The sequence below is a fragment of the Amblyomma americanum genome, chromosome 4 (genome assembly GCF_052857255.1).
Source record: "Amblyomma americanum isolate KBUSLIRL-KWMA chromosome 4, ASM5285725v1, whole genome shotgun sequence".
NCBI lineage: Eukaryota > Metazoa > Arthropoda > Arachnida > Ixodida > Ixodidae > Amblyomma > Amblyomma americanum.
This window is the reverse complement of record NC_135500.1, coordinates 147,796,097-147,813,681: the sequence shown is the minus strand read 5'-3', so window position 1 is coordinate 147,813,681 and position 17,585 is coordinate 147,796,097. Positions and strand designations below refer to the sequence as shown.

Below are 17,585 nucleotides of genomic sequence, written 5' to 3'. Positions count from 1 at the left end.
AGTTATATGCCACTAGTCCTTTTATTTTTGTAAGCATGTAAAAACTATTAATACAGCTGTGCAGATCGTTATGGGCTTCCTGTTTGTTTATGCATATGAGAATGTGCTAGTAGTTATTACTTTGACTGTGCTTGAGTAGCAAGAAATCCATAGTGCTTAATACCTGAAGCAGTATTATGCCACTAGTGCCCTTATTTTCATTGATGTGAAATAGCTTTGAGAATTTGCTAGTGGTTATTATTTCGACTGTGATCGAGTGTCAAGAAATCAGGTCACACTTATAGCCTTGGAACGAGAGCAAAGTTTGGCATGTTACTGTTCTTGAAAAGCTGCATATCGGAAATAAGCGCTGTTTTATATCTTGCAATGTTGATGAAGTATCATGGAAAAGCTCAAATTTTGAAATGTTACTGCAAAGATAGAACCTGAGATTGGGATACTAATTGATATTCTTCGCGGAATAGTTGCAATGTGGGCTGGTTGGTTTGTAGTCTAGACAAGAGAAAAAGCACCTGAAAGCATCCATTTTTGCTCTGTTGGAGTGTGCTTATTGTTTTACTTTCTTGTGACTATTGTGAATGTCTGGCTTTGCTTTTGGCTTTCTGTTCCACCAGATGTGAAGAAGCATGCGCAAGAACTTTATGGACTTATCAACTATGCTGAACTGCGGAAGAAGTATGGTGCCTGTATGTACCTGCTTACTAAGCTATGAAGATTTATCTTTTTTGTTGAATTAGCCTGCTTCATAGGTAAGTGTGCTGAGTGAGCCCATGATTAGGATGAAAATGAAACTTGCGTAGTGCTTGAAAGACATGGTGCACATGTAGTCTACTTTGTATCTGTTCATGTCTTTCAATCACTACAAGTTTCACCATGATGAACCAACTCACCCGAACAGCCACCTTGATGAGGGTGAAAGAAAATGCTTAGTTGTTATAATATGTTCGCTTTTGTGCTTTTATGCAAACAGTAAGGTTTTTTAGGTGTACTATACTCCGTTTCATACATCGGGTACAACGTTGTGAAAGGTACGGAAGTAGTCCGGACGGGACAACAAAGGGAGGCGTGTTACTCCGCGCTCGTTCTGTGCCGGAGTGGTCTATGGCACGATAAAGCGACAGCGCGTTGTCAGCAATAACAGTGCATTTAATCAAGATCATGACAAATGTGTCATGTGGTAAGCCTACAGGCAAAGCATTTGCTATGTTTCGCTCACCACAAATAACGCACTACTTTTTGGTCGCGGATGCAGGCAGCACAAACAAGAGCGCTGCTTTGACAGCGTTGCACATGATGTTTGAAACTGAGTATAGTAACAAAAGCATTTTGCATGTATAACAGCATTGAGCATAAGACCACCACTAATCGCTTACAGAAAAAGCTTCTCAGGTGCATTCAACTTCATTAGGAAGTGGCTAAAATGAATTCTTTTGTGTATTTCATGTGTGGTTTGATGCAGTTCCAACTGATTTGACATGTGGATTGTTATTCCATTTCACTTTATGTGCAGTTTCATGTAATATGAGACTGTATGTTTGTGGCTTTCCTGCAGGCATCAATGAAAAGAGTGGACAGCTTCTAACTGAACTTGTCCTCACTGGGTAAGTAATGCAGTGGCTTTCTAGGTTTTCAGTGTATTTCACAGATATTTATAGCACATTCTTGCGCACCAAACATCATGCTCATCAGAGTACATGAAGGCAACTGAAGGCTGCAACCTTTCAATATTTTAGAGTGAAAGCTCTAATCTGGGCGTTCAGAGCCTAGCAAAATCGTTTCTTGCATGTATGTGATCGGCTCTCGCATATATGTGCCTAGCGCGAGTGCTCCTCATCGTTGTTTTCTATGCAGCACTTCCTAGCGTGAGCGCTCTGTCCCACGGCATTGTCCACTCATCGTCATCTTCTACGAAGCACTAATCTGGTTCTGACCCAGCAAAATCTTGCGTGTCTGTTAAAAAAAAAGTCAGAGAATTGAATCAGTCCTCGTGTCTGTACAATCATTCATGCACGTAAAATGGTAAAATCACTTGCCTCCCCCACCCCCACCCACTAAAAAAAAAAGCCCATGCTTTCACTCTGAATCAAATGTTGTGTCATTTTTATCATGCAGTTCGACTGTGGTGAAAATTCGGGGAAAACGAGTTCGCATCAAGACACCCGTGTGTAGAGCGCTGAAGAAACTCAACAACGTGGAAGGTGAAACATGGTTTATCTTGTATTCGAGACCTTGCAGTTGCTAACAAAACATTTTTTTTTTTCGGTGCCAAAATACTATCACACATCTCGCTGAGTCAAGATACTATTTCTGTGCCTGAAGTTTTGGGCATGGTCCAGATCGTTGCTCGATTTCTTGGTCCTCATTCATGTTCGCAGCAGCAGCACATTGTTTGTACATTGGAGCCTTGTTGACTCAAACTCCAAGGGGTCCAAAACATCGATAAAATCTAGTGGAGGTATAGCGAGAGAGAGCTACTTTTAATTGCAGTGCTGACATTCGGATCAGGTGGCCCATAATGACTGCATTATGCATAAGTGACTGTGTTGTTCTTTTGTTGCTGGATATGCTCTGCTGTGGGGGCTCTTAACAGTTGCTGCAGTCTGTGCAAGTCTCAAATTGCTTAAGCAAAGCTTGTGGAAAGCAAGCGGCTGTGCTGAGGGCGTGAGTACTGGACAGTGGCAGTGCTTTTCAGAGTGAAGTCTACACAGTTGCAGGAAAACTTTGCAGTCCTGACTTTACTTATACTTTAGTGACTGGAAGTTTAATTCCTGCTATAACTTAATTGCAAAGCCATTAGTGATGCACTGCCAGTTTTGAGATTGGTTCTTGACAGGGTCTGAGGCATGGTGCCAGAGGTATAGTGGTTATTCTGCATGCTTACCTTCCTCTCCATTCTCGTTTTTCGTTTTTTGGCCCTTTTATGGGACGGTTTGCGACACGCATCCCCCTGCAGTCTGTTTGATTTTGCGTCTTGAATTTATTCCTTTCTCACTTGTGCTTACCAGTTTTGTCCGAGAAATTGTGGCAGGATGCCAATGACTGCGCATCTGTTGAATGCTGAGCTCGTGAAAGTTGTCACCATGCTGTTATTCCAGCGCTGTGGTGGGGTCGACGCTCCTGGGAGCCAATATAGTGTAATGATCCAGAATCATCAAGACAGGGAGAAAGCTGTAACTGCTTCCTTCAGCTGTCACAAATAAGAGTTGAATTAGTGCACAATTTTTCAGCTGGCTTTGTTTTTCAGCTGTCTGTTCGAGCACTTGAGGTACTCCTGCAGAATTTAAAAAAAAGAACTCTTCCGGCGATGACTTTAATTACATGCCCTATAGCAGTTGCAGACCTCTACAAGTTGCATTTGCTCAGCTCTTAAAGGGACACTAAGGTCAACTCCATTCAGTTTTTGTTCTCTGTAAATATTGTTATTGTTCTCTGTTGACATTTGTCTGACAGCATAAGACTCATTTATTGGCAAGAAAAATGGGTTTATAAATAATCCTGCCAGATGATTTGTAAGCAACCCTTTCATGTCACCACCTTTTCCTTTATTTGGGGGGTGGCGGGGTAGGGAGGGGTGGAGGGATTGACAGCTGCCACAGGTGTAAGCAACTGCGGCAGCGGCCATTGCTGACATGATGCTGAATCCGAGGCTGTTTTCAGATGCAAAGGATGAAGAGCCACCCAAGCTCCCCGTCGACGTGTGGGTGGAGTTCCGGCCCCGTACGAACTCCGCCTGGGTGCAGGTGCAGTCCCTGGCTCAAAACCCCCGTGTACGCACAAAAACCAGCCTTCAGCGCCGGCTTTCCAATGTGCTCGAGCACTTGCAGGCACGGTGGAAGCCCCTTCGACTCCGGCAGGTGACCGTGCCTCTTGATTGCTAAGCCTTTCAAAGTACTGGAAAGTTGTGATGTGCTACTGCTTTTTGTTTATGATTTCCCCATCTTGGTACATCGAGCATGCTAGGATGCACAGTGTGGGATGCAACGAATATGACGCAGCATGATGCACGATGTACAGTGTTTCTTAGTCCTTTTTTTTTTCTTTAATGACATGCTTATGAATGTGGTTTGTTGACCATGAACATTACACGTCGGAGCCAGGAGATTGTGTGTGCTTTTACAGAAGGAGCAAGTTGTGGCCAGCCTGGCTGGCACGGACTGCAAGGCCCTGGCCTCGGTTGAGCCTGAGGTGGCGCAGGAGCTGCGCGTCTGGCCTAGCACCCCCATCTCACCAGTGAGCATCTCAGCCATGGCTTCCAGCCTTGACGTGTCCTTCCAGTGCCACCGAAAAAAGGCTGCCATGGCTGACGGGCTCAAGACACGAACTGGCAAACCAGCCAAGCAGTCGCGCGCCGTCAAGGCTGCTGCCGCTGCCAGCGCCCCTCCACCCCCGACAACTGCTGCCGCTGCGCCCGCCCCCAGCAGTGCACAGGACTCTGCAACGGAGGCTGGTCCGCCTGTCGAGCCTGCACAGCAAACGAGTTAGTGGAATAGATTGTGCTACTTGCTGATTGGCAGTCATATTGGTGAGGCATCTGAGGTTTGGGCCATGGGGCAATGCATGTAACACAGCACAGAATGAAAATGACAGACTACTGAGTAGAGGAGAGGTGGGAAAAGGAGGCCTGTGTTTCCCTACTCTTTCTTCGACCATGCTGCTCTATGCCTTATGCTTGCTTTGAGGCCAGTCAAGCACACATATATATCGAATTATAGTTTATATGGAACAATCCGAACGTCTCCTTGAAAATCCCATGCAAAAGAATTGCATTGTTGTTCATGCTTATCGAACTCGCATTCAGCAGAACATTCAATATATTGAACGATATGCCATGCCCCCGCGAGTGGTGCTTCTAGCAGCACTTTCGATCGCAGTTCTCCTGTGGAGACAGGCCGGCTGTATGTGCGGCCTTGGCACTTGTTGGCACCGCTAGTACATGAAATTGCACAACAAGGTGAACATGGGGTGTGCTTGAGGGAGACCTTTGGTTTCTTCCGCCCATATTCTACGCTGTCATGCGATGAAGAGAGCCTTGTGAAAGTTTACTGGCTGCTCTCGCCTGGCGTGCTTCGCTGCTGAAGGAATTATGGGAACCAGGTGTACTTTAATTTTAGTCATCTGATTCTATTTGTACTGTACTGGTGACAGGAATAGACATCTTATGACAGGCAGTGACTAGTTCCAAAGCAGGATGCGAAGCTGAGTAGGCCTAGTAACACCTAGTGAGCTGCCAGCACGCAGGCCCCCCCTCCCTGCCTGTCAATATAAATTAGCCCCAAGGAAGCATCAGTCTCATTGCATTGGTGATGTTCAGTAATACAGTGCATTCTTTATATAAAACACGGCATTTTGTGTGAAGCTCCACTTGTCTGCATTTAAACTAGCTGAGGGGTAGACAGTGCACCCTGCCCTTGTTCTTTGAGCATTCTTCACTCAGTCTGATCATTGGCAGTTGCCTTGGTAACCAGCCAAGTACAAATCTGTAGCTGATGAGCTGTAGCATGTTGGTGCCATGCCAATGACAGTGCAGCCGTCAAATACTGAGTGCGTAACAGTAGATATAGTTTATTTATTTATTTATTTCTTTATTCAGATACCTACAGCGCCCTGAAACGGGCATTATTGTAGGGGGAAAAACAGAAATATGGTACAGGTAGCACAATTCAGCAACAACAAAAAATGTTACACTGTGTTCAAAAGATAATGCAAGATACACAACGTATTAAAAAAAAAAAAAGCTATAGTGCTATTGCCTGTGCTTAGTGGCGGCATTACACATACAGGTGTTCAAAGCAGTCCAAATATGTCAAGCAGCAGAAAGTACAGAAAACCATCATGTACTTCTTCCAGCTTCTTGGAATAACATGATGAAGTTCAATAAAGGTCTTTTCTGGGTGCATTTGCTTGTTGATGCTTGAAGATTCCCGTTGAGTCTGAAAAAGATCAGTCAGAATATTTGCGATGGCCAAGGAATTACGCTACAACACATCAGTCACGATGCAGCTGCCAGCAGAGTGTCAAAATTGTGCCATAGTGCTGATATGAAAACAGCGAAAGGTGTCAAAGCTTGCTCGTTTCTGTTTTCTCTCCGATTGTCCACTGGTGCAGGTGCCAGCAGCAGTGGTGGCGAGACAGCGTCCCAGGGCAGCGTGACATCCTCGCCTCTGCCACGTGCGGAACAGGAAAGCCCCGAAGACGAGGCTGCCAAGTCACTGACGCTTCTGCGCAGCATGCTTGAGCCGGACCTGCTGGCACCAGCAACGGCAGTGGGCCCCGCTGGTTCAGAAGCTGGCTCCGGCATTTCCGAGCCGTGTCCGGTTTCCTCCTCTCCCTCGATTTCTGCGACCTCTGTGCCTCTTCCAGCCATCGAGAGCGTGGCGGATATCCTGGCGGACAGCAGTGTGGATGCGGAGGGCCTCACTCTGGGCCAGCTCTTGGGCAAGGCTGCCGAGGAGGCCCGCCAGGGGGGCGAGGAGGAAGAAGATGAGCCTACCAGGAGGAAGAGACAGGAGGAGGAAGAGGAGGAGAGGAAGGCCCGGCAGGAGCTGATGGAGGCCCAGGCCAAGCGGAAGGAGGAGGAAGACCGGGCCCGTGAGCGCAGCACCAAGGGCTGGACGGCCCAGGAGGCCGGGCTTATGACCATCGGGGAGCTCTATCTAATGGTGGGTGCAGCATGTAGCAACAGAGCTTGTATCTAGACCATTCGATAGGCACTATCGGGACGAAAGTCTCCAGGACATGCAACTTCTGATCTTGTCTCATAGTTGCAAAGTGTGGCAATGTTCCACTGATTTCACTAGCACATGTTAGAGAGATTGATTAAGAAGCCTAGCACAGTAGACTGGGGCAAAGGGGTAGAAACGGACAGGACGAGCACTGTTTCTACCCCCTTTGTCTCAGACTAGTTTTTTTAATCAATCATGAACCACCAACTAGCCCAGCTTTCTGTCTTGACATTAGAGAGCCCAAGAGCAACTTTCACCACTGCTTGTCACGCCTAGATTGCCTCAACTGACGAAGGAAAAGGGGCCAGCACTGCACGAGGCTGGCAGTAGTGCAGGCGAATTGGGCTGTTTTGATCGATGTTGGCTTCCTTCTATTTTTTGTTTAGTTGGCAGGCGAAATAAAAGAACATTACAGCAATGCCGTCGAGTACCTGGAGTCTAGCTGTGCACCAAAAGTGATGCGGCTTAGCTTTCTCATGGCTAAGTTTTATATAAGTACAGTAGGCTGTCATTTATTCAAACTTCAAGGAACCCGAGGTTTTTGTTTGAATTATCAGATGTGCACCTTAATACAGTTCAAAATTAAATGGGATTTGATTAATGGATATCTATGTATACAAATAGTATTTTGAAAATATTTCCCTATGCAAATTTAGCTAAAAGCGTTAGCATAGCATAAATTATGGTAAAAAAGCACTCATAAGTTTGCTCCCCAACTAGCAGTCTCCAACTGGTTGTATGGTTGAAATAAAGTTATCAGTAATGCATTGGTTTCATAATAGAGTAAAACCACTTCACTTGGAACCTCAAGGGATTGGGAAAAACGTTCGAATTATCCAAAGGTCGAATCATGGAATGGCTGCTAAGAAACTTTCAAAAATCATTTTGCACCTTAGCAAATTTAATTGATGAAATATTAGGCAATGGTCATCTGCTTCTGGCTGAACTGTGTAGCAATGAAGATTTTTTGCAATTGATGCTGTACTGCATGCCCACTGTTGGGAACATCAAAGCAGAATTGCTTCAAAATACAGTGGGCTCTCGTTAAACGGAACCTCAAGGGACCGGGAAAATATGTTCCGTTTATCAGGAGTTTCGTTTAAAGAGAGAATAGGTTCAGCATTGCGCAATCCGCTTCCGCGTGAACCCTACGTGGCTGGCGCGCGCGCGCGCAGTTGGCAGTCTCAGCGGATCTCAATTTGCGAAATCTAGGTAATAAGGAGAACGGTACACTATGAGAACAAACTTTATTAGAGAAAAATAAGCAGTGAATTTTTGTTCCAGTAGTACTAGTACTGAAATTAAAAAAAAAAAAATGTCAAAAGAGTGGGAATTACCACTTATTGGCTAGTGAAAAAGGATTTTATATTTGCTTGTTTGAGCTCTTGCAGCTGTTTTTTGTTAATGGCATCACCCATACTTGACAGGCTGTGCAGAAACACTTCCGAACCTTCTTCTCGTTGGAAGAAACTCTTCAGCATTTGGACTGCCGATTCCGCCTGCGCAGGTGTCACCACAGGATCAGAGTCAGCGGTCTCGTTTTCAAGCTCTTCCTCCTCGTCTTCACTTTCATCAGGGGGGCAGACATCAGCTATAATGCTGTGCACGGTATTTTCTGGGCATGTTGCCACATCGCTGTCGATCTGGACATATTCATCAAGTTGAATGCCCATCGCAGCACAATTCTCTAGTAGCAAATCTTCCTCGGCTGCGTCGTGAACATCATCAGGCTCGCTCTGTGTGCTGGGTTTTTCTGTGGTTGCGGCAAATCCCGCATGCCTGAAGCAGCTGGCAATGGTGGTTGCACTAACCTGCCGCCAAGCATCATCCAGGAGGTAAACGGCACGCAGTACATCTACCTTGTACTCCTTCCCCTGGTCCATGCATAAGAGCATCCTCCTAAGATTTTTGCGGAAGCGCGACTTGAGCGCTTGAATCACACCCTGATCCATAGGCTGCAGCAGTGCTGTGGTGTTCGCTGGCAGGAATTCCAGCTGTATGGACTTCAAGCCTGGCACAGTTCCGTGTCCAGGGCAGTTATCCACCAGGAACAAAACTTTCCGCTTGTTGCGAGAGAAGCGTGCATCCTCGCGATAAATCCACTCACTAAAAATGGCTTGCGTCATCCACGCCTTGCCATTGGCCTGGTATGAAACGGCCAAGGTTGCGACGTTTTTGAAGCAACGAGGATGCTTCGATTTGCCGATCACTAGCGGCTTCAACTTATCGCTGCCCGTCATGTTGGCACCGATAAGGACGGTCAGCCTGTCCTTGCTCAGTTTCCCTCCGGTGCATTTCTCTCCTCTAAATAATAGCGATTTTGAGGGGAGCAACTTGTAAAAGAGTGCAGTCTCATCTACATTGTAGATGTTCTCTGGATCGTATTCCTCCAGAATCTCGGGCAGCCGTCTTTCTCGCCAGTCTCCGCATGCCGTCGCGTCAGCAGCGGCAGCTTCCCCTGAAACAGCACGAAACACCAGTTCATTGCGCTCTTTAAACCGGGTCAGCCACCCCTCGCTGCACGAGAAACCCTCGATGCCGAGGCGAAGAACAAATTCTTCCGCTTTTGCACGAATTAGTGGCCCGCTGATTGGGATGTTTTCACTGCGGGCTCTGCGCAGCCAAAGCACCAGGCATTTCTCCAAGTCTTCGTGGTCAGCCGCTCGCAGTCGTTTTCTTTGAGGACCAAAGCGTGACGTCTCGAACGCCTCCCGCAGCTTGTCCTTGTCCTGAAGAATTCTTGTTAGGCTGCTTTTGGGGACGGCGTACTTCGTCGCTAGCGCCGTTTTCGTGAAGCCACCACTCTCGAAGTCGTTGATGATCTCCATCTTCCTTTCCAACGCAAGTGCATTGTGCGGTCGTTTTTGCGCTGCCATCGGACCGAACAAAAGCTCTAGGGCTCTAGGGCTTAGGCCTAACTGAACACAACCGCCGTGAACGCGAGCGAGCGATGCGGAGGGCAGTGTACGAGCAAACCGGAAACCGCCGGAGACGGAAACCGGAGTGGTGACGCGGGGAGGAGAAGGAGGGGAGCATTGATGCGTACCGCGATGGCACTGCGCTTGTCCAACTAGTTGCGGTTTCGAGTTTTTCGGTTCCGTTAACGCGGTGGTCGCAAAATTTGAGTTCCGATTAACGAGATTTTTTTTACATTGGCTTAATACAAAACCAACCAATCGTGAGGCGTTTGTTCCGTTTAAGCGGTAGTTTCGTTTAACCGATTTCCGTTTATCGAGATTCTACTGTAGTAAGGTCTTCTGCAGCCTCATTCACAGGTGCAATGTGGTAGCGTTGGCATCCATGCAAGGAGGCTTTGTCACACTCAAATTGCTAATAGGTTGTGATGAGCGCACATTTTTGCTGCATGGGACCGCGCAGACAGAAGCGACGTGGCAGTCAGCATCCGAAGTGGTGCACAGCTGGGCTTGGCTCGCTGGTGCATGACCAATAACCACTATCGTAGCGTGCTAGTAGTGAAACTCGGAAAACTCAGAAAACTCTGTAGTGATGGGGTGCCTCAGACTGCTTTAGGGCTGATTGAACTTGAATGTAGCTAGAGGTCACCATGGCCACAGGTTTCACCTTGAATGTCGGTAAAAGTCAGACCATGAGCATAACTGGTGGTAGTCAGGTTCGACACATGACGTCAGCCACAGCAGCGACACTAGCAGCTGTTACGCCAACTATCTCGACTTTGACCTTTGACCTTCAGTCAAGCGGGAAAGCGTCTGCCGGCGTCTCATGTGCAGGTCATGAAAGTGAGTTCTCCATAAAACGCTGATGCACTTTAATACTTTAGCGGAATGCTAGGTGTGATTGATACGACGCCTGCCATGGAGAGCACATGGCTACCAACAAGACGAGCACCGTGCTAAGCAACGCTAACGTTGCCGGTGCAGCAGCTGCATCTAGCAGCGCGGTTGTGAGTGCAGTCTCACAGGGGGTTAACAGCACGTTAAGCACTGTCCCCAAAGCACTTGGAACATTTGCTCTAAAGGTCATGCCCAAGACCATTGCAGGTCTAGTTGCAGTTACTGCTTCTACCCTTGCGGTAGCTGTTATGGTCGCAAAATTTACCCAAGAAAGCAAGATGTTTAACAAATAAAAAAATGCCTACTACTGTGTTGTGTGTCAGTGTGGCTATCTATGGAAACTGCCAGTTGCGGGACCACAAACGTAGCCAGGGAGATTAATGAAGTAAAAAGCCTTACTACGCCAGCTTTTTCCAGCTGTCAGCTGTCAGCAGGGCCACAAGTGTGACCTTGAATGTAGCTAGAGATCAAACAAGGAAATGAGACCTTTCTCACATATCTCGGTGGACACCTGAATAGAGCCTGTGAGGGAAGTAAATTGAAATGAACATTGGTTTTAAGAAAAAGAAATTACACCTGTCACATATCTCATGGGCACCCCAATCTGTAAAGGAAGGAAAGCGAAATAAAGTTGGTTTTAAGGAAAGGAAATGACACCTGTCTGCCTGTCCACTGGAATGGTGCGAAGTGAGGGAAAATTAAAGTGTGTTTTAAGAAAAGGAAATGACCCCTGTCTCATGTTGCACCATTTCCTTTCCCCCCCAAATTAATCTCTTTTTCAGTTTGGCTTTCTGAAATTACCTGCAGGGTTTGGGTCGTTTTGAACCCCATATCTCCACATACAACATACAAGGAGCAATAATACAGTTGTAAATATCGCTGAAGCTATATTAAATATATGCTGTCTTGTGTCAGCGCCTTTAATCTGGTTTCAAGAAAGCAAGATGTTTAAAAAATTATAAAAATGCCTACTACTGTGTGTGTGTCAGTACGGCTATCTACGGAAACTGCCAGTTGCTGGACCACAAACGTAGCCAGGGAGATGCAGATGCAGCTTTTCCCTTTTGACCAGGCTTAACCAGAGCTAAACCACCAGCAATATTTTATACCTGCCACCTAAGCCTGCACAAAGAAGATGTGCCATTCTGTTTAAAAGAATTCTCGTTCGTTTGCAGGGACTGTGCCTGCATTGGTTTCATCATTTATTTTTTTCCGCTTTATGTACTTGATGAACCCTTAATGGCATAGACAGGGGCAGAAAATAGCATGTGTGTCTTCTCCCTAATTCGTCATCTTTGTTTTGTCCGTCTAAGCATACACAGTGTGCTTTTAGTCTAATGTAATTAAGGGAATCCCCCAGGATGGGTAGATCTTAATTGAGCGAGTAATTACTCATTGTCATACACCCAAGCTTAGGCAGTAAAAGCTCATTGATTCAACACCTGTTAATTTTAAAATCCGGCTAATTCGAACTGCCGATTGATCCCGGCTAAGGCCCATGTAAGTTTGTGGCGTTGAATGCTCACTAATTTATGGATGCTACGAGTCTTGCACTGGATAATTCAAACTTACTCCTGAAGGGAAACCGCATCCAGATATGACCGATGCAACAAGAGATTGTTGAAATAACCCTGCTCAATACCCGAGTTCCCTGCTGCAGAATTATTTGCGAACCTCCAATGAGCACGCGATGGCAGCCATGATGAACAGATGACCCGTCTACGAGAATAGTCTGACCGCTTAACTCAATACCTGAATTCCATGCTGCAGAGTCACTTGCGCACCTCTGACATGTGCGATGCTGCAAGCAGGATGAAAAATGGACAGCCTCGTCACTGGGTATAGCTCAACCGCTTAGTTTTGGTTTTGCTCTTTCCAGCCCACTGCGATGCCAGCTTTTGCGCTTACATCAGCCAGGCAACCTAACCTTGCTGAGCACCATTTCGAATGCTGGTTGGTGCATCCTGGTGTTTCCTTTCTCCCCCTATTTCTTCTCGCCTCTGGGGCATTGTTTCCTTCGCTTACGTCTGTGTGGTTCCGTTCTTCAGTGCACCGAAACAGTGCGTTCATCACATGCAATTTGCTAGTTGTGCGGGGAAGTCTCCTCACACGTGACAGTGCCAGTTAGGATGGATGTGACAAGGTAGCAGTGGAGCTCCACTGCATTGCACCGTTAAGAATGCTGGAGTCCTTTACTATTTCGGTGCAGTTTTGCTTCGACACTCCTGACAGTACGCGCACAACAAATTATTGATGACAACATAGAAATGGTCGCTACTGCACCATTCTTATTTTAAGAGCAGGCACGCATTGCCCAGTCTTTCACCAAATAAATTTGCCTTGACACGCGCAGTTCTTATTATTATTGGATAATTTGAACTTTCAGATAGTGCGAATTTTTTTTTTCTGGTCACTTAACGCTAGAAATAAGGAGCTTTTACGGTAAATGCTGATCTAGACCTTTCTTTCATAGGGAATACGAAAATCCAACCAGTACAAGAAAAACTTTGCACATATAACCTCTAGTTATACTACATCTGACACATGGTCTGTTTGGTCATTGTTGAAAGCAGTGTGATCCTCAATAGACCCAGCCGCTTGCTAAGGTGCTTCTTATGCAGACCCCTTCCTGCTGTTCGTTCACTTATGTGGGTGCACAAGTACATTCGTAGCACGTCCTTAAGCCAAAACCCTACTGCTTGTGCCTTGCTGGCTGTGCCGAGATATGCACTCACTGGCTGGCTAGCAAGCAAACATCATGTGGCCTGTGCCAAGAGGTGGCACATCAGTGAAGTGTCACCTTTGCCGAGAAGGCCATACACTCTTATTGAAAGGTACTGTAAGAACAGCTCCATCTAATTTGTGTTCATAGTAAAATCAATCTTATGGCTCTTTGTGCATATGTTGATCTTCGTCTGGCTACAAAAGACGCATTTATGCATTGCTCATAAAATTGCATTTGAAAATTTTCCCCTGACTGGATTTAAACCCGTGGCATCTGCACGGAAAAGGAGTCAATGGTCACCGTTTTGAAGCGAGTGGCTGTGTAGCCCAGCCTCCAAGATCTGCGCCCACAAACCACATAAACTTACCGCAGTTTACTTGCAAAACTGGCAGGTGGTGACGACACCTGTATTCCAGTTTATGACCTTTTCTATATTATGAAAGCTCTGTTTTCATTGAAAGTAGTGTCTTTTTTATTAACACACACTAATCTTTCAATGCAGTCCAACTTCAGTTTGTTCACAGTGTCTGTTAAGCATGCTTACAAGCAGCATTTGTGTTGGCTGGCACTGCAACAAACTCCTGAATTTATGTGGCTCATGACCGCTTGGTTGGCCACGTGGATTGGAAAGGCACGGGACTTTCGTACTCTTTTTATTTTTTATTTTTACTCGGATATTGATGGTATTCGTGGGGGGGGAGTTAATCATTGATTGGTCGACCAATTGATCGAATGAATGAATAAATGAATAAACAGTGCTGAGTTGCCTTGCTGTAGCAGCGCTGTGCATGTATCCCATTGTGTCCACGTCTGCTTGAGTTTCATTATGCCCTGTTTGCGGAAAAGAATAAGCAAGAAGTGATGTTCCACAGCAGTGAACTCAGCCAGGCTGCTTTGGTTGATGGAATAAAGCAGCCCAGCTTTTCCCTAGGCCCTGTGTAGTACTGTACGACAACCTTTCCGCTCAGCTGGTGCAACTACCTGGGTCGACTACTGAAAATTGGCTCTTCTTTTTTTTGCAGATGGGCTGCCCGAGCAAGATTGTCCTTCACTACGACTTTTGCCCCGTGGAGCCTAAGGGCGACAGCGACTCTAAGCGCAGCCTCGAGTGTACGGCTATGCTGAAAAAGCTGCTGAGCCTTGCAACCGTCATGTTTGCTGAGAAGAACAAGCAGGTCAGCCAGCTGTTTTCCAATTGTGTGGCTCAGCTTTTCTTTTTTTTTTTCCTTTTTGTTCATTCTTATTGGTATGACGAAATGAAACTAGGTGAATCCATCGATGGATTGTATGAATTGAATTTAATTCTTTAAACATAACTAAAGGTATGGCAGTTTTGCTATTACATTGTCTTACAATGGATGCAATAGTTAACATGGAAAACAAGTATTATAACAAGTTCTTCGTTGACGGTTGGTTCAGTTAAATGAGTGTGTTAACATTTGGTGTTGGTTTTAGGGCATTGTGTGCTTGTTGGGCAGATGTTATCCAAAGCTGACCTGGATTGCAGAATGTTTGCAGTTGGTATGCATGCTTCAAGAGATGCATTGCCTAGTCAGGCACTGAACTTCCTTGTCATTTTTTTTTTACAAGCTGTGTAGCACACCCATCCATGTCGTGAAGTTTCACACTCTGCATTATTGCATTGCATTAGCTAGGCGACTTTTGCAGTCTCAACTGGGGGGCCTTGCCATTTGTGCTGAAGGCTCATTCATACTTGCGAGAGTCCCTGGTGTTGTGCAACTGTTTTTTTGGTCAGAAAGTTACGATTGCAAGTGATCGCATCGGTCGATAAGGGACAGTTGCAGGTTGTTGCATTGCTTGATTTTCCAGCCTTGCAACGCTGAGTCACAAACTGCTAAACTAATCAGTGATGCCTTGAAAGTAATACGAAGCTTTTTCTACGTCCGACTTCTCATTGGTGGTAATGCTCAAGACTGGCAACTTTCAATCATTTGGGAAACTGACCCACAGGTTGCACTTGCTACGGTAAACGTCGGCGCTGTTGGCCTGCTGCTCGGTTGACAATTGCAGCCGGTCACATGCGCTTGGTGACTGGCAAGTGTGATTGCACCCGAGCTATTCGGAGCTTCTTAGTATTCAAGGTGGACTCCTCTCTCATTTCTTCTCCAGGGACCCCTGTCTCCGCCAGCTGGCAGGTGTGGCAGCAGTGGTGGAGCTGGAGGAGGCCGGGGCAGTGCAGCCGCGGGTGGCACCCCTCCATCGGGGAAGAGTGCGGCCAGCCGTGCTCTGGGCCGAAGCCCGTCTACTCGCACGGCCCCACCACGGCCGACGCTGCAGCAGGTGCAGCAGGCGCAGGTGCTGGAGAACGTGGCAGCTGCTGACGGCCAGCCACAGCCGGCCCCGACCACAGACCAGCATGTGTTCGTGGTCCCTATGGGCATGGCCCCCCGAACGCACAAGCAGACCACCACCATGGCTGCCCCGGTTGTGTCCACAAGCATCACACGCCAGGAGCAGCTAGACGTGAGTGCCAAGTGCCTGCCTTCAGGCATGTGCTCTCGGGCATTGCTTCTGGCATTTCGCAGCTGGAGCTGCCTGAGTAACTTCCTTTGGTATTTCTCGTGGTGTTGGTGTGGTGTGTTGTATAACTGACAGCTGCTATGTTCATATACTTGCCTGTGCAAATGTGGTTAAAGTGGGTCTAAAAGTCAGCGATATTGGTATCTGGGGGGTGCAGCACAACTGTCACTTTCGCTCCTTTGCCATGTGGGCTTATCTGAAAGTTTCTCTGATGATCAGTCTGCTCTTCCAGCCAGTAGGCATACACTGGAAGCAGTGACAAGAAAAGTGTTTCTTCTTTATCTCATCGTATATGCTTTGTTCCCTTTCCATGCCTATAGCGCCTAGTTCCGGGAAGCAGGCGGGGTCTGCGCCTGCGCTCGGTTCGCAAGTCCTTGGTGGTGCAGCGGCCTCTGCTGCCTCGTGCGGACCGACGTCCCGTCACTCTGGTGCAGCTGCTGCCTTCATCTTCACCCACCCTCTCAGCTGTGGTGCAGCCCCTGGCAGCGACAGAGAGCCTGACCCAGGGCAAGGGACTCATCAAGCTCCTCCACCCAGCAGGTGCGTTGCACACTGATGGCAGTGATATGTCCGTGCTCGGGTGTATTTTTGTAGCGATAGCTACATTACGGTAGCTTTTCGAGCCTTCAGCGTGGCAGCGCCGCCACGCTGTCACGTGGTTGGTCACGTGGTGCGAAACAGCTGCCGGCGCCGCGCCGCCGTGGCTGATCACGTTGTTGGTCACGTGACCAAGTTCCACTCAGCCAGCTGTAGCTATCGCGTCACTCCAGGTTTAACCAGAGCTAAACCACCACCAATTTTTTTTTAGTATATTTTTCAGTGTCTTTCACTGTTCTGACGATGATTTATTGTGTGCACACTTGTCGGGAGTGTCGAAACAGAACTGCTCCAAAATGGCAAGGGGGTAGGGCCTCTGCGGCAGTCTTTCATGGTTTGACATGCTAGCAGTGGAACCCCACTCACACACACAGCGAGGCAGTGTCACATGTGCTATGACAAACAGCTTGCTGGCTGTAAATGTTCCTCATCCATGTTAGGTTATGTTGTGATGCGCACTAAAATAATTGGCCGTGTCAGCGTTTGCGACCATTAACTTTTTTGAACCTAAGAAAAGGAGCAGCGTCAAAGCATGCGACCACAGACGAAGAAAGGACAATACACAAGCGTTTATGTCTTGCCCTTTCTTCGTCTGTGGTTGCATGCTTTGGCGCTGCTCCTTTTCTTAGGTTCAAAATATGCCAACTAGCCCAAAAAGAGGTTTTACTGGCCATTAACTTGCATGCTCATGCTCACTTGCTGAGCTGAAGGGCCATGCCTGCTGGTGGCTACAAATGATATTTGCCCTGGGACGAATGCCTGCCCTGTTCATCATAAGCCAGAGCAATAAGCCATTGCCAGGGGCACTGAGCCTTGTCCTGTGCAGTGTGCAGTAGGCTTCCCTTGATGATGTGGGACTCTGAAGAAATTATGGCTCAGGAGACCATTTTTGCTCACCACACGTGCATGTGGTTTATCCGGGAGTTTTAATGCCCGTGTTTCTTGCCACTTGACCATTTCACAACAGTGTGTAAACTCGGGCTAGTTGGTGACTCGAGAACACGATAAATATGTTGCCTGTTATTGTGTTCCACTGTTTGTTTTTTCGTCTCATTCCTTACCACTTACCACTTTGCTCATGTTTGTGGTAACCTGCAGTCAGGTCCCACAACGTCATCAGTTGCTCATGTTTGTGGTAACCTGCAGTCAGGTCCCACAACATCATGTGTTACTGCCGGCTTTTTCTTT

At 47.0% G+C, this 17,585-nt stretch overlaps 1 protein-coding gene across 1 annotated transcript in view; it reads left to right on the top strand.

Moving 5' to 3' along the window:
• The window catches only part of crm (cramped chromatin regulator), a 48,005-nt gene that overhangs the window by 4,847 nt on the left and 25,573 nt on the right, over positions 1–17,585 (top strand). Inside the window, exons 5-13 of the mRNA XM_077661937.1 lie at positions 615–686; positions 1,553–1,601; positions 2,113–2,198; positions 3,658–3,854; positions 4,120–4,477; positions 6,106–6,659; positions 14,282–14,434; positions 15,390–15,743; positions 16,121–16,340. Coding sequence (XP_077518063.1) covers positions 615–686; positions 1,553–1,601; positions 2,113–2,198; positions 3,658–3,854; positions 4,120–4,477; positions 6,106–6,659; positions 14,282–14,434; positions 15,390–15,743; positions 16,121–16,340 — 2,043 coding nt within the window. The remainder of the gene's footprint in view (positions 1–614; positions 687–1,552; positions 1,602–2,112; positions 2,199–3,657; positions 3,855–4,119; positions 4,478–6,105; positions 6,660–14,281; positions 14,435–15,389; positions 15,744–16,120; positions 16,341–17,585) is intronic.